Source organism: Trachurus trachurus, assembly GCF_905171665.1.
Source record: "Trachurus trachurus genome assembly, chromosome: 12".
Lineage (NCBI taxonomy): Eukaryota > Metazoa > Chordata > Actinopteri > Carangiformes > Carangidae > Trachurus > Trachurus trachurus.
The window spans coordinates 942,212-960,000 of NC_139908.1; the positions used below are offsets into that span (position 1 = coordinate 942,212).

The 17,789-nt window shown below is 41.4% G+C and overlaps 2 protein-coding genes across 2 annotated transcripts in view; both read left to right on the forward strand.

Moving 5' to 3' along the window:
* The window catches only part of LOC310994785 (metal transporter CNNM4), a gene marked incomplete at both ends in the record, with an annotated part of 28,926 nt that extends 22,114 nt beyond the window's left edge, over positions 1 to 6,812 (forward strand). Inside the window, 2 exons of the mRNA XM_083983612.1 lie at positions 3,022 to 3,197; positions 6,246 to 6,812. Coding sequence (XP_083839738.1) covers positions 3,022 to 3,197; positions 6,246 to 6,812 — 743 coding nt within the window. The remainder of the gene's footprint in view (positions 1 to 3,021; positions 3,198 to 6,245) is intronic.
* The window catches only part of sec14l7 (SEC14-like lipid binding 7), a 251,691-nt gene that overhangs the window by 41,497 nt on the left and 192,405 nt on the right, over positions 1 to 17,789 (forward strand). The window lies entirely within an intron of this gene.

The window sequence follows — 17,789 nt, forward strand, 5'->3', positions numbered from 1 at the left end:
TGTGTGTGTGTGTGTGTGTGTGTGTGTGTGTGTGTGTGTGTGTGTGTGTGTGTGTGTGTGTGTGTGTGGCGCCTCCTGGTGGCTCAGAGTCCTACTTCCTCTTCTCTGTCGACCTGTTTCTCTTCTTTTTCTTCTCTGTGCTTCATGTGCACATTCTGCAGCTCAGTGTGTGTGTGTGTGTGTGTGTGTGTGTGTGTGTGTGTGTGTGTGTGCGTCCATGTCTCATCGTCATGGAGACGCCTGTGTCTCCAGCTCAGCGTCCTGTTGGACCAACGTCTCATGTTACAGACTTGACTGTAAACTTTCCTCATAAACATTATCTGCTGTTTACACAGAAATGAGAAGTTTATTTGCCTTTACTTCCAACTACAATGTTAATAAACTATGAAAATCAGATTTACTGGAGTCGTAACTGGTTAAAGTTTAATAAAACTTTATGAATCCTACAAAGGATCAGAAATACATCAGAACTAATACTAATAATGATGTAAAAGACAGAAAATATTCCACCTTAAAAGTGTCAAGTCGCTTCAATTAGGGACTCAAATACAGTAAACATCCTTTCATTTATCCAGTCCTATATTATATTATATTATATTATATTACAGTATATTATACTATATTATATTATATTATATTGTACTATATTATATTACAATATATTCTATTCTATTATATTATATTACAGTTTATTATACTATACTATATATATATATATTTTTTTAATTTAATAACCAGGCGAGCAAATTAAGAACAAAATTCTTATTTTCAAGTGCAGCCTGAAGGGGAAGGGGGAGGGGAGTGCTAAAAGTGAAAACAAGGTTAATAAATATTATATTATATTATATTACAATATATTCTATTCTATTCTTTTACAGTATATTACAGTATATTATATTGTGTTATTATATGATATTATGGTCTGTGACAGTGGACCAGTGTAATAACAGCAGCAGGACTGATGATGGCGCTAATTCACCACGTTGACGTTTGTAAACACTGATCAGCTGATCGGTTCTTCCTCTCGATGAAGAGGAGGAAGAGGAGGAGGAGGAGGAGGGATGTATCTACTCAAATAAATAAACCTCTCTCTCTCCCCCCCTCTCTATCTGCCCCCCCCCCCCCCCTCTCAGCTGTCACCCCCCCTCTCTCCCCCACGGTGGCCTCCCCCCCTCCACGACGCCTCTCTCTTAAGAGGTTTTCTCTCTTCTCTCGTTTCCCAGGTAACAACACTCGCATGGGTCAGAGGAGGGAGGGGGGTGAGGGGGGGTCGGTCCTCTTTTTAATCTGATCTCATTCACATTTCCTCCATCATCCTCAGAGCCCTGATCCAGCAGGTACAGACACACACAGAGGTCAGAGGTCAGGAGCTCCTTAAGGTGGACTGCTGAACGTCTTAGCAGCTCGTTAGCAGCTCGTTAGCAGCTCGTTAGCCTCATGTCTTTCCACAGACATAAAGAATCAGAACCAGGATATTTACTGATTAGATTAGATTCTGGTTGTACAGAACATACGGATCGGTAACCATTTAATTTACAGGCTGTTATTACGTAATAATGTCAGAAATAGTCTATTAATAACGGTCAATTTCATATTGACGTCATCAGTTGAATTTCAGTTCAAGTCATTAACAGTAAATAAATCATTATAAAGGAAAATCTTCTTTACTTCATTTGATCTAAAAAAAAAAAAGATAAAGTAGTTGGAAATTTGCGTTGTTGTGTTTTTGCTGTTTCCATTTAACAGGCTTCAGGATAAAGTTTATGCTCTTCTGTTGCCTGGTTTAAGTTTTACTTTGTCTACAAATTAAAATGAAGCAGCAAAAAGTTAAAAACTGGTGGTGACCCTTCAGTTTACAGGCCGTTATTTGGTGATAATGTCAAGAAATATCCTATAAATAACGGTCGGTTTCATAGTAATGTCATGTTTTTTCATAAAGGCAAAAGGTTACACATGTTTTTCATGCTTTGAATTTTTTGGGAATGGCCAGAATTTTTCGCCACCAAGTCGTTGGAATTGATCAATATTTCTGGTCTGTTTCTACGCAATCAATTGTTATTTCTTCAATCGACATTAATATGAAATTGACCGTTATTTCTAGACGTTATGACTCAATTAATTGTTATTTCTTGGCTGTTATGACATTATTGCATATTGAAATTATCTCGTAATGAGCTGCCTGTAAATTAAAGGTTTCCTGAACATACAGCCACATTAGCTGCAGGTGTTTTTACCAGAGAGCTGGTGGATCTTGCTGGACGGGGCTCTTGATGCTCTTAATTTATTATTTTCTTTAACCTTGTCACTCTCACCCCCCCCCCTCTGTAACCACTGATCTACGGTCAGATCTTAGCCACGCCTCCTGTGATGTCACACTGACTGCAGAGCTTCGGTTAAAGGAATAGTTTCAGGAGAAGAATGAAAAACATTTTAATAATAATAATAATAATAATAATAAACCATGAAGCTACAGTAAGCTTAGCTTAGCCTAGCTTAGCTTAGCTTAGCTTAGCATCTGACCTCTAATCAACACAACTTGGTTTGTTTATTTGTGAGAAAACAAACAAGTAAAGTGTTGATTAGAGAGCAGCGAACTCAAACTATTCCTTTTTGGCCCAGACGGTTTTCCGTAACTCCGAGCACAGGGATGAAGCCCCGCCCCCTTCATGACATCACTGAACACCAGCCAATCAGAGCGCTTCCTCCCACCGCCGCCGTGGCGACGACACGTTCTAATGAAGCACTAACGTCATCTCTGCCTCACTCACCACATCAACGTGTCTGTGTGTGTCTGTGATGTGTTACAGTGTGTCCGTTGCCACGGTGACATCAGCTGATGTCGTTTCTCCTCTTCACCGACTCATCGTCTCGTTTTCACTTCATCGTTCTTGATGTTTTCTGCTTTTGTAAATGTTTAAATGTTTAAATGTTTAAATGTGTGTGTGTGTGTGATCTCTTCTTCTTCCTCTCCTGTTGTTGCCTCCTCCTCCTCTTCCTCACTCTGCTCTCCGTCCATCCCAGAATTCCGCTCTCCGTCCCACGGTGGGAACCTGAACCGCTCGGCGTCGCTGAGCTGCACGGAGCGCGCTCCGGAGAGCGGCTCGGTCGGCGGCAGCATCACTCAGATCCCCGGAACGCCGTTCCAGTACGTCCCAGACTTCTGTGTCCGCGCGCTCACAGACCTGCAGTTTGTCAAGGTGAGAGTTATTTATGCTTTTACTTTGAAGGTCTATATTCTACTCTTTTATTTTGAAGGTTTAAGCCATGAGAAGATCTGGTGGTGGGGGGGTGGGGCTTTGTTGTGACATCACAAAGTGACAGGAAGTCCTGACGGCTGGTTTTATGGCTCAGTTTCTGAATACATAGCTTTAATACAAACATCTACCTTTATTTTGAAGGAGCTTTAAAGTGATACGCCAAAAAATTTTTTTTCGTGTCTTGCCTCACTCCCGAGTCCATGACCAGCAGATAGACACCATCCTTTCGACTGTGCGTGCAGTAACCATGGAGATAGAGCCGTATCGCCGTAATTAGCTTAGCTCAAACACTGGAAGTGTATGGGTAGTGTTAGCCTGCCTCCACCTAAAGTCGCTAATTAGCTTAGCTCAAACGCTGGAAGTGTATAGGTAGTGTTAGCCTGCCTCCTACCTAAAGTCGCTAATTAGCTTAGCCCAAACGCTGGAAGTGTATGGGTAGTGTTAGCCTGCCTCCACCTAAAGTCTCTAATTAGCTTAGCTCAAACGCTGGAAGTGTATGGGTAGTGTTAGCCTGCCTCCACCTAAAGTCGCTAATTAGCTTAGCTCAAACACTGGAAGTGTATGGGTAGTGTTAGCCTGCCTCCTACCTAAAGTCGCTAATTAGCTTAGCTCAAACGCTGGAAGTGTATGGGTAGTGTTAGCCTACCTCCACCTAAAGTCACTAATTAGCTTAGCTCAAGCGCTGGAAGTGTATGGGTAGTGTTAGCCTGCCTTCACCTGAGCCGAAATCAGCAGTCAGAAGCTGATTTCATTTTAGCTCTAAACTCAAACTCAAACATGTTTAGGTGAGAAAGTAGCCGTTTAGATCAGCAGTGTGTCGTTAATTTGTCTAAATACCAGCTGTTTACAATTTTGTTCAGACGATTTCGGCGCTACTTAAGCTAGCCGTTGTGACCAACGCACTTCCGGTTACTTTCACAAAATAAAACACCCGTTGCCCTTTACATAGAGAAAACCATGACGATATAATTTGTGCTTTTACTTTGAAATAGGAAGCTAACCTACCCTCGATGTAGCTAGCTTGAACCAAAATAAAGCGTCTTTGCTTGAACCGTCTGTTTTGACCGATCTGGTCCCGTTAGCGGCATTTGACCGCTCAAGATGCCTTACCGGAGAGTTTTGTCAGCTCTGAGACGAAGATCGGCCCGCCGGTTTCCCTTTAGAGTTGATGAAGAGTTTCTCTGATGACTTTAGGTGGAGGCAGGCTAACACTACCCATACACTTCCAGCGTTTGAGCTAAGCTAATTAGCGACTCTAGGTGGAGGCAGGCTAACACTACCCATACACTTCCAGCGTTTGAGCTAAGCTAATTAGCGACTCTAGGTGGAGGCAGGCTAACACTACCCATACACTTCCAGCGTTTGAGCTAAGCTAATTAGCGACTCTAGGTGGAGGCAGGCTAACACTACCCATACACTTCCAGTGTTTGAGCTAAGCTAATTAGCGACTCTAGGTGGAGGCAGGCTAACACTACCCATACACTTCCAGTGTTTGAGCTAAGCTAATTAGCGACTCTAGGTGGAGGCAGGCTAACACTACCTATACACTTCCAGCGTTTGAGCTAAGCTAATTAGTGACTCTAAGTGGAGGCAGGCTAACACTACCCATACACTTCCAGTGTTTGAGCTAAGCTAATTAGCGACTCTAGCGGGAGGCAGGCTAACACTACCCATACACTTCCAGCGTTTGAGCTAAGCTAATTAGCGACTCTAGGTGGAGGCAGGCTAACACTACCTATACACTTCCAGCGTTTGAGCTAAGCTAATTAGCGACTCTAGGTGGAGGCAGGGTAACACTACCCATACACTTCCAGTGTTTGAACTAAGCTAATTAGCGACTCTAGGTGGAGGCAGGCTAACACTACCCATACACTTCCAGTGTTTGAGCTAAGCTAATTAGCGACTCTAGGTGGAGGCAGGCTAACACTGCCTATACACTTCCAGCGTTTGAGCTAAGCTAATTAGCGATTTTAGGTGGAGGCAGGCTAACACTACTTATACACTTCCAGCGTTTGAGCTAAGCTAATTAGCGACTCTAGGTGGAGGCAGGCTAACACTACCCATACACTTCCAGTGTTTGAGCTAAGCTAATTAGCGACTCTAGGTGGAGGCAGGCTAACACTACCCATACACTTCCAGTGTTTGAGCTAAGCTAATTAGCGACTTTAGGTGGAGGCAGGCTAACACTACCCATACACTTCCAGTGTTTGAGCTAAGCTAATTAGCGACTTTAGGTAGGAGGCAGGCTAACACTACCCATACACTTCCAGTGTTTGAGCTAAGCTAATTAGCGACTCTAGGTGGAGGCAGGCTAACACTACCCATACACTTCCAGTGTTTGAGCTAAGCTAATTAGCGACTTTAGGTGGAGGCAGGCTAACACTACCCATACACTTCCAGTGTTTGAGCTAAGCTAATTAGCGACTTTAGGTAGGAGGCAGGCTAACACTACCCATACACTTCCAGTGTTTGAGCTAAGCTAATTAGCGACTTTAGGTGGAGGCAGGCTAACACTACCCATACACTTCCAGTGTTTGAGCTAAGCTAATTAGCGACTCTAGGTGGAGGCAGGCTAACACTACCCATACACTTCCAGTGTTTGAGCTAAGCTAATTAGCGACTTTAGGTGGAGGCAGGCTAACACTACCCATACACTTCCAGTGTTTGAGCTAAGCTAATTAGCGACTTTAGGTAGGGGGCAGGCTAACACTACCCATACACTTCCAGTGTTTGAGCTAAGCTAATTAGAGACTTTAGGTGGAGGCAGGCTAACACTACCTATACACTTCCAGTGTTTGAGCTAAGCTAATTACGGCGATACGGCTCTATCTCCCTTGTTACTGCACACACAGTCGAAAGGATGGTGTCTATCTGCTGGTCATGGACTCGAGAGTGAGACAAGACACGAAAAAAAAAATGTTGGCGTATCCAAACCTCTAACTTTATTGTGAAGGAGCTTTAACACAAACCTCTACCTTTATTTTGAAGGTGACCCGTGCTCAGTACCAGAACGGCCTCCTGGCGTCCAGACTCGACAGCTCTCCTCAGTCTCCTGACGGCAGCCACGGCCGCCTGGACACGTCCGTGTCTCTGCCGCCGCCCGTGACCCCCCCGGGGACGCGCACGCCGCTGCCGCTGGCCACGCCCCCCTTTAGGCGCCCGCCGCCGCTGTCCACCGTGCAGCCGACGCCGCCGAGCAGCCGCACGGCGCTGGGCCACGCTACCACCGCTACTTCCTCCTCCTCCTCCTCCTCCTCCAGCCGCCGGCCCAGCCAGTCGCTGCCTCAGGCCACGCCCCCCCCCAGCAACCACACGGCCCCCCCCCCCTCCTCTATGAGCGCGGCGCCCTGCTCCCTCACCCCCCACTCTGCTCTGAAGCCGCCGCCGCTGCAGCAGCCAGAGAACGGGCCGGGGGAAACCACGTCTCTGCTCAGCGGCGAGCAGCAGCAGAACTGTGTTGGCTCCGCCCCCCGCCGGGCCGGCCACGCCCACACACACACACACCCCCAACACGTCCACGCCATCAGCCACGCACACACGGAGAGCACCATCTGACACCATCTGACACCGGCGCCACTTCCTTCTTCCTGTTTGCTCGTCGTCTCAGAGGTGTCACTCCCCGATGTGTGACAGCTCCGTACGGCAACTCCACTTGGACAAACTTAGTTGAATTGACTTAGGATCACTGCCCTGTGTGCGTCGCCATTAAAAAAAAAAAAAAAAACTTTATTAGTAATGTAAACTGAGGGTTGGTTGTGGTGGTTTGGATCTTGATGCTCAGAAAACAGGAACAGAGGCGACTTTTAGTGTTTACTCTCGTCTTTTCACCATGACAACCACAATCAATCACAACCACCACAACACGGCTGTCTTATGACGGACGTCCGCGGTTTTTTATTTATTTATTTATTTTTTATTCATTTTCACAGTACCATATTTTAAATTTACAGAACTTTAAGCAGACTTCCGCTTGTATGCAAATCGGGCAGCGCCCAAATGAAGTTTGTCCAAGTGGAGTTGCCGTAGGCAGCTGTCCAAGATGGCGGATTGTCACAAATCGGGTAGCGATGCAAATGGGGTAGTGACAAGAGGGAAACTGAGGATCCTCCATGTTTTATAACAGATCCTCCTCCTGCATGACCCCCCCACCCCGACCCGACCCCCCCATTATAAAAAGACCTAGAGTAGAAACACAGAGAACAGGAAACACTAGTGAGTTAGACATGTAGTAGACACGGTCGAGTGTGTGTTTGTTTTGTCTGTTAATAGATTCACACAGATCACAACAACACACAGTTTATAACAGATCTCAAGTCAGTTCACAGTTCAAAAACTAATAGACTTCAGCAGTTTAAAGGGATAGTTCAACATTTTGAACACAACGCTCTGTAACCTGCACATTCACCACGCTATGAGATAATAACACAACGTTACCACACAGAGTTGTTGTAGAGGGAAATTCATGCAAAACCACTGATGCACGTTGCCTTCAGGGACAGTTTTTCATCAACAGTCTCTGTATTATTATCAGTAATGTTGAACTATCCCTTTAACAACACATCAACAACAACAGAAGCGTTCGATGTTTTATTGAGGAAACAAACGATTGATGAAGTAAACTGTGTGAATGTGCCGGTGATCGGTGTGAAGTGACCTTCAGTCTCCGGTGACACATTCCCTCCTGGTGCGTTCAGGATCAGAGCTTTACTCCTCATCCTGCTCCTCAGCTCCTCTGCTCCTCAGCTCCTCAGCTCTTCACTTTCATTTCTACTTTTCCAAAGAGACAAACTGGAGCTGGAGCTCAGAGTCAGACTGTGTCGAGTTGATGTGTGTTTGTCTGAGTCGGTTCATCCAGCAGCAAACGGACCGGTCGCACACGTGGTGTCGCACGTTTTCACCCATTTAATGATTGAAACTGTTGCTGACTGTTCGCTGCACATTTCTGCATTTCCCCTCAAGTGGTATAAAAACCATTTGTTTTTATCTGTTTTAGGATGGAACTATATTTAATTTAAATTATTTAAAATAATGATTTTACATTTTCAAAACCATCTCAGTCAAATCCTTAATTTAAACAAATAAAAATGAAATGAAGACTTGGAGCGGCCCCTGCTGCAGGAGTAGAAAACATTTAGATTTATGTTTTCTATGGAAGATTTGGTCTTTAAATGAAAAGAAAGATAAATTAATTGTGATGTATTATGATCAAAGACTAAAAATGGAATAGCATTTTTAACCTAGTATCAATAGCTTTATTAATTTATCAATTCATTGACTGACTGATTAAACTCAGTCTTTAATTTTTGAATTGGCACATTACAGACTCCATAAAAGAATCACTAACTGCCTGTAAAGTAAAGTGAAGGTGTGTGATGTGAACAGTCAGCACAAACATTAATTATACACAGTTTTCAATCAATGGGCTAAAACCTGCACAGACACCGGTCTGGTCCTTTAAAGGTGGACGTCTCTCTGTCCAGGAAATATGCTTTAAATTATTTAATTTATATGAGGGATCTTGAATTTAAAATATTTATTTTGCATATTGTTAATTTATATGTATTTGTTGTTTTATATTTTATAGATAATATTTATTTTTAGTTTTCTCTGGTTGTTGAAAACTCTGCGACACGAACTGCACAGACTCTTTATTACAAACAGTTTCTGCTGAATATTCCTCACTGTGACCGAAGCTCGGCCCGAGCTCGGCCCGACGCCGGCTCGCGCTCAAAGCTTCACAACGACCAGACACGAGACACGAGCAGCGACCGAACCGGCCCTGAAGGCGTCACGGAGGTCGTAGCTGATGTCAGAAACTCCTCTGGACTTTTTTTATTTTATTTGTTTTGATCAGTTTCCACTGAGTTAATGCACGTGACACGAAAACCAGATTCAGTTCAGCAGCATCTGCTGTGCAGGTTTTTACCCAGAGGGTTTCTGCACAAGACCACTTGTTAACACGTCTGATAATTCACTCTGGACTGTTTTGACTCTAACGAGCTGCCGTAGCCTGGACCTGAGTCAGTTGATATAACGACATTTTCTGGAGTTACATGAGAAAATTGAACCCAACCACTGACTCATTCTGTAGCTCTGTTAGCTTAGCTTAGCACTAGAACTGAAAACAGTAGCAAACTGCTGTGTTTACCTGTAGCTCCCTGGTTTTATGCTAAGCTAAGCTAATACTAATGCTCCAATGTCCCATAAAACCAACAGAGGAGCTGATCATGTGACGCAGCCCTGAGTCCAAACGGTCCAACTGTTTTTGTTTTGTTTACTGGTTCCTTTTGTGAACAACATGACTGACCACCACTGTACACACTGGACTGATGTAAACACACGGCTACAGGAAGCCGGAGGGGTCAACCTTAAAGGAGGAGTTTGACATTTTGGGAAATGAGCTGAGTTGCATGAGATTGATACCACCTACTAGTTAGCTTAGCTGTTTTTTTTTAAATCCTCTAATGAAAGAGTTATTGAGAGTCTCATCTGACTCTGCGACAAAAGAAAGTTCCCAAAGTGTCAAACAATTCCTCACAAGAATAATAATTAAGCTAACCACGGGCTAACAGTGACTCAATAGAGGGCTAACTGTGAGCTAACAGGGAGCTGTGAGCTAAAAGCGACAGAATAGGAAGCTAACTATAAGCTAATAGGGAGCTAACAATGAGTTAACAGGTAGTGGTAAGCTAACACTGACTTAATAGGAAGCTAAATATAAGCTAACAGTGACTCAATAGGGAGCTAGCCTAACAGTGACTTAACATGAAGCTAACTGTGAGCTAACCGTGACTTAACATGAAGCTAACGGTGAGCTAAAAGCAACCTAATAGGAAGCTAACTATAAGCTAATGGGGAGCTAACAGGTAGTGGTGAGCTAACACTGACTTAATATGAATAACACAAAGCTAACTGTGAGCTAAGAGGGAGCTAACTATGAGCTAATAAGTTGTGGTGAGCTAACACTGACTTAATACGAATAACACGAAGCTAACTGTGAGCTAAGAAGGAGCTAATTATAAGCTAACAGAGAGCTAACTATGAGCTAATAGGTAGTGGTGAGCTAACACTGACTTGATACGAATAACACAAAGCTAACTGTGAGCTAAGAAGGGGCTACTTATAAGCTAATAGGAAGCTAACTATAAACTAACAGGGAGTGGTGAGCAAACACTGACTTAACAGGAAGCTAACATGAGTTAAAAGTGACCTAATATGAAGCTAACTATAAGCTAATTGGGAGCTAACTATGAGCTAATAGGTAGTGGTGAGCTAACACTGACTTGATACGAATAACACGAAGCTAACTGTGAGCTAAGAAGGAGCTAATTATAAGCTAACAGGGAGCTAACTATGAGCTAATAGGTAGTGGTGAGCTAACACTGACTTGATACGAATAACACAAAGCTAACTGTGAGCTAAGAAGGAGCTAATTATAAGCTAACAGAGAGCTAACTATGAGCTAATAGGTAGTGGTGAGCTAACACTGACTTGATACGAATAACACGAAGCTAACTGTGAGCTAAGAAGGAGCTAACTATAAGCTAATGGGGAGCTAACTATGAGCTAATAGGTAGTGGTGAGCTAACACTGACTTGGTACGAATAACACGAAGCTAACTGTGAGCTAAGAAGGAGCTAACTATAAGCTAATGGGGAGCTAACTATGAGCTAATAGGTAGTGGTGAGCTAACACTGACTTGGTACGAATAATACGAAGCTAACTGTGAGCTAAGAAGGAGCTAATTATAAGCTAACATGGAGCTAACTCATCCTGAACAAACCTACAGCACAAAGACCAGTTGAGACAACAAACATTCCACATAACATTTTTCCACAACACTTCCATATATTGTAGCCTATGTGTGTGTGTATGTGTGTGTGTGACTTTCCAAACCATGGATTGATTCACACACACGTCACCACCATGTGATGAACATTTTAACATGTGTGTGTCTGTGTGTGTGTGTGAGCGACGCTGCAGGTGGTCGTGTTCCTGCGGACCGAAGATGATAAAGAGATTACCGTGACGACGCCTCGCTCTCCGCTGGGCGTCGGTCTGAGCCGAGACGTTAACGCTGCTAGCATGTAATAATCTACCTATTTTATTTTTTCCTATGTATGCAGTGACCCCCCCCCCAACCCCCCTAACCTAAAAAAAGATTTTAAAGTGACTGTAAAGATAAATTATTTTGTTGACGACATAGTGGAAGATATTTATTTGAAAAGATACAAGTGAAGAACTTGTTGTATAAGCTAGCACTGATTTGAAAACACTTTAAACTTGTGAGTTATGTAGCATAAAGTCTGAGAACGTGAATATTCCAAAGCATTTCTTCTTTTTCTGGGAGGATTAAGGTGAATGAGTCAATGGAGGCGGGGTTATACCACATACAGGTGTGTTGCCTAGATAACTGGTGTGTTGACCAATCAGCTGTGTCGGGGGCGGCGGCCTCCAGAGGTTTTGATTGCGTCACACTGGTGCAACTAAGCTGTCACATTTTTAAATTCATCTTTGTTTTTCTGAATCAAATGGGATCAAATATCCCATGATTCATTGCATGCAAATTTAGCTACAATTCAACACTTTAAATTTAGGGAATATTTAAAAGTGTAGCTATACCCTCATAAATAATCGTTAGCTTTAGAGAGGGGAAACAAAGTAGCCTAAACACTGCAAAAACTCAAAATCTTTCCAAGAATATTTGTCTTATTTCTTGTCAAAATGTCTCATTTCTAGTCAAAACTAATCTCTTTCCACTTAAAATAAGACTCATCACCTAAAAATGAACTTGTTTTTAGATCATTTTCATTTGTTTCAAACTAATTTTCACTTGAAATAAGTAGAAAAATCTGCCAGTGAAAGCAAGTTTTTTTGTGCTCGTAATAAGAAAGAAAAACTTGCTCCACTATCAGATTTTTCTACTTATTTCAAGTGAAAATCTGCTTGAAAGAAGTAAAAAGTGTCTAAAAACAAGCTGCTTTTTAAAATGTGAGAAGTCTTATTTTAAGTAGGCTATAATGAGATTAGTTTTGACTAGAAATAAGACAAATATTCTTGGTAAGATTTTGAGTTTTTGCGGTGAAGAAATAGAGAGCCTAAGCGGAAGCAGGAAGTAACGGCGCCATGGGACCTCAACTCTGAAAAACTCGCCATTCAAATGAATGAGACTGAAAATTTTATTTCGTGATCCGTTTGAATTGCGCCATGAGAAAAAAAATATGTCCTCTACCTGTTTAAAACATCACGTTTCATGAAGAGAAATCAGCCGTTTATCATAAAACGGCAACAGAAGAATGTATTTTGTGTAAAGACCGCTCTACGGACTACAGATCTGTGTCCCACAGAAAATACGTCACCAACTGACACGGGAAAGGGCGGCATTTGGTGTGTGACGTCACCTACGCGACTTGTAGTCTTTCTGGTTACAGATTCTTCTGAATTTTATTCTACAATAGCTTTACAACAAACTGCTGATTTCTCTTCATGAAACGTGATGTTTTAAACAGGTAGAGGACATATTTCTTTCTCATGGCACAATTCAAACGGATCACGAAATAAAATTTTCAGTCTCATTCATTTGAATGGCGAGTTTTTCAGAGTTGAGGTCCCATGGTGACCGTTACTTCCTGCTTCCGCTTAGGCTCTCTATGGAGTGGAGCGCACTGTAAAACGACCTTTGCGGTCTACGGTGGCTGTGAAGGTCCAAACCTTCGTTGACGTCGAGCTCTTCTGCAGAGCGTCGCCCCCCTGAGCTCGGACACAGCTGTGGAGCGGTGTGTAAAGTTTTCTAAAGGTCTGTGAAGATCTGGTTTCAATACTTGATTATTTGAGTTTGGTTGCAGACATGTTGTTGTATATTGAATTAATTTGTGCTTTAAGAAAAAAAGAAACGACCACAGAGAAACCACAGAGACAAGATGGCCGCTCTGTGAAAACCAGACACGCAGCCGAGCCAGAGCCTTAGAGACGGAGGAGGAAGCTGCTTCATCACCGTGTAGCAGCTGGTCGGCTGTGTCTACTTCCTGTAGTTGTGTTTATTGTCAGCATTGTATGTGTTGTTGCTGTTTGTTGGTTTGTTGGTTGCACCTGAGGGTGTGGTTCTGTGAAACGGGCTTCCAGCTGTGACACGCAGCTTTTTACTTTTTATTTCATTTTATTTTTATTTATTTATTTTTAGTGGGTTTACTTTTTACCCAGAATTCACTGTGTTCACTTCTCTCTGATTGCTGTTTGTGTTGTAATAATACTGTAAATACTCTGTACCTGAGACATGATGGACCAGAGAGACAGAGACAGATGTTTAAAGAAAAGAAAAGAACGAAAGAAAGAAGAAGCTGTATTTATAAACGAGTTGGTTTGGTTTTATTTTGTTTCACTTTTGTTTCCTTCGCTCAGCAATAAACGCTGCACAGACTCGACCTCACAGCTTCACCTCCTCCTCTTCCTCCTCCTCCTCCTCCTCTTCCTCCTGTGAAGTCTTCCCTCCTCTTCGTTCCCATCCTTCTCCCCCTCTTTTCCTGTCTTCCACTGTATCTCCCCCCTTTTTTCTTCCTCCCACGTTTCCTCCTCCTTTCCTTCTTCAATCCACTTCCCTTTGTTTTCATCCTTCCTCTAATCTCAGCTCCTTTTCAAGTATTGAAATTCCTTTCGATCCTTTGACGGCCGATGTGTTTAAAGGGATAGTTCACCCAAAATTGAAATTTCCCTCATTATCTAGCCTACTCACCCGCCTCATGTGGACTAAGGGCTGGGAGAAGTTTCAGAGTCCTCCGTCTCTTCTCTGAGTTACAGGGGGTCTCGGCGTAGCAGTGCATGTCCATATAACGGTTGTCAATGGATACCAACTGTCTTCGTAACAAAAAGACACACCAAAAAACATCCAAATACCTCCATGCTGCTCGTATGTAATGTCCCTCTGGTATTGAAGCCCCGACATGAGAAATTGTCCCGAAAAAAATTAAATAAGTCTATATTTCAAGCTTGTTTGTAGTGGAAGCTCCTCTTCCTGGTTCGTCAAATTTAGAGGAGCTTCGAGAAGCTTCCGCTACAAAACAAGCTTAAAATACAGACTTATTTAATTTTTTTTCGGGACAATTTCTCATGTCGGGGCTTCAATACAAGAGGGACATTACATACGAGCAGCATGGAGGTATCTGGATGTTTTTTGGTGTGTCTTTTTGTTACGAAGACAGTTGGTATCCATTTGCAACCGTCATATGGACATGCACTGCTACGCCGGGACCCCCTGTAACTCAGAGAAGCCACGGAGGACTCTGAAACTTCAATTTTGGGTGAACTATCCCTTTAATCCCTTCTTATTGCTCTGCCCTGGTTTCTGGAGGAGGAGGTGGGGGGAGTCAGGACTTATCAGCCATTCCTGTCATGTTGTTTTTGCCCCCGGTGTGTGTGTGATGATTAGACCTGTGTGTGTGTGTGTGAAGGTTAAATATTTCCCGGTGTGTGTGTGTGGATCATTCACAGGCCACTTCATTCATTCATTCATTCATTCATTCATTCATTCATTCATTCATTCATTCATTCATTCATTCATTTATGTATTTGTCTTGTTTAGGATTTTCTGTCTTTCTTTGCACTTGAAGGAGGAAGGAGAGAGTGAATCAGTATTTTTCAGGTGTTGAGACATTGAGACGAACGTCGACGACCCGGTGGACATGATGAAGATAGAGATACTCCTGGGTTACCATGACAACGGCACATCCCTATGGGGTTCACGCGGTTTTAAATGCAACATGTTTGACTTTTGGTTGATGTGTTCTGTGAGCGGAGGAGGAGGAGTGAAGTGAAGTGACTGTGTAACTCAAAGCAATGTGTACATAATATTTTATATAACTCCTGTACGAGGTGAATAAACCTGAGATATATTTCTCTACTGAACGTCCGTGTCATCGTGTCGCTCCACTTCCTTTCACATTCACTCATCTGACAAATGTTTAGAGGATCAGAGGAAGCTGCTTATTGTGTCTCTGTCAGGACCCGACGCACACTGATGCAAACACCTCACAATATTATTATTATATTATTATTATCATGAGGAAAAGAAGCAGGAAACACACACTGGTGCATCTTAATACATCACATTGTTATAATAACCTTAGCTAAAAGTAGTAGGCTATAGTATAGTAGCTACTAATTTAATACTTCTTTGGACTAAATTGGAACATTTAGTTTATAAAATTATACTTTATAGGTCATTTTAAGTTTACAAAAGTACATTTTCAAGTATACGACAAGTAGGGTGAATATGGGTAAACTGGGACACTTTCTGAAAATTGACCTTCAACATCCTTTTTGATTATGAGCCAAATGTCTTAGCCCATCATATGATACCATTCTAAATAGCTTAAGATCTATCCTATACTATATAGAAGAAAAAACAAAAAAACATTAAACACTGGATGAATGACCCTTCACCAAAAAAAAATTGTCCCAAAACCAAAATTTCGAGGCACTATTGGTAAAGTGGGACACCATATATTGGCAAACTGGGACACTTCAATTTTTATTTAAACACAATAATAAAAACAACAATTAATTTCTAATGAATAGAAATATTAACATTTTTATTAAAAAATACAATTTTATTTTAAATCTTTATTTTATTTATACTTTATATTTATTTATCTTTATTTTCCTTGTCCCTGCTCTGCTCTTTTCTGCCATTGGATTCTGTAATAGGATTAGGCCAATTATCATTAGCCTACTAGCTAGCTAGGATAGGCTAGCTAAGCATCACAATCATCATTTTCATTGTAGCTAGCTTGATTTATGCAATTTAAGTAAATTTGTTTATATATCTAGCTAGCGATAGCTAAATTTATGGGGGATGAATAAAAATGGAACTTATTTCTACCTTTAGAATGACTTAAATGATTGTCCCAGTTTGCCAATAACACACTGTCCCACTTTACCAATAGCACATTGGTAGAGTGGGACAGTAGCAAAATGCCACTTTAAAAAAAATGTAAGACTCACATGGATGTGATTTTTAAAAATTATGAATCACCATTACACCCCTTAACAAAATATATCACAATTACAAACTATCCACCAATTTGCTTATTTCTAGAACACTAACATCTTTCAGCTAAGAACGCTATGTCATTTTAGCTACCACCCTGTTTCACTGTGGAGGTAGTTGAATATGGTGAGCCACGACCCTGGAAGTGATGTCATCAACACAGAACCACTCTTTTTAAATCTCATACATATCTATGATGAGCTCAATGATGATTTTTAGTAATAGAAGTATACACATGTAAAGATAAACATGATTAAGCTTAACTGTCCCACTTTACCCATATTCACCCTACATTAGTCCAGGCAATATAGCGTTTAACGACAGACTAATTGTAACAGAAGGTTTTTCACCATCCATCATTTCTATGAGGTGTCTAGAACAACATACTAAAAGTCCTAAGAAATCCTAGTTGGGGAAATATGTTAAATTCTCATCATTATTTACTGTATAAAGTCTATGGCGCTGACAACAATACACCCCAATGGGGCTATTTTTTCCCTTTACTCCTATCACAATGAAACTTTACACAATGAAAGTATCCATGAAAAGTAACATTTTTTGTATTACAAGTTTCTTTGAAAATGAATTTGAATATGCAAATGAGCCTTACACTAATCAAATATGCCCAAAATACACCCGAATAGGCTTCTTTTCTTCCTTTCCTTCTACCACAATCACACTTCACACAATAAAAGTACTTGAAAAGTAACATCACACTTTAATAAAGTACTTTTTGTTAAGGGTAATCACATGTCAGTGAGATGTATGAGGTCACTGGTTATAAAAAGATGTGTGAACTAGATTCAGGACAAATAGAATATGACATCATTATAAAATATGATTCTCAATCTGAGGAGAAAAACACAAAGGTCAAAGTATTTTATATATGATCACTAACTCTGTTCAACTTAATCAGCCTGTTTACTACTTTGGACTTTTTCTGTTAAATTATACGAGTAAGAGGCCACTTCACTGCCACTATGGAGAGTAGGAAATGTTAGAACTATAATTCAAAAATAGAAAAATAGAGTCTACTCTGCACACAATAGAATATGCTCCCGAATATTTAATAATAACATGTCTGATTCACTCCTCATTGTGGACAATAATAATAACTTTTATTTGTGTAGCACATTTCATACAGTTATTGCAGCTCAAAGTGCTTCACAATAACAGAAGGAACATTAAAAGAACATAACCTGTCGTCTTGATTGTCTCATAACTACAGTAGTTTAACAGTGAGTCAGTATAGAAAACAACAGGCTGGTGAAAACTATGAACATAGAGGATTTACATTTAAATATGATACTGAGATTTATGTTTAATGTAGATTAACATAAAAACCATGAAAAAACAATATAATTCTTCTTGTCTACAGGTCCTGCATTTCCCTACTGGGATTAATAAAGTATCTATCTATCTATCTATCTATCTATCTATCTATCTATCTATCTATCTATCTATCTATCTATCTATCTATCTATCTATCT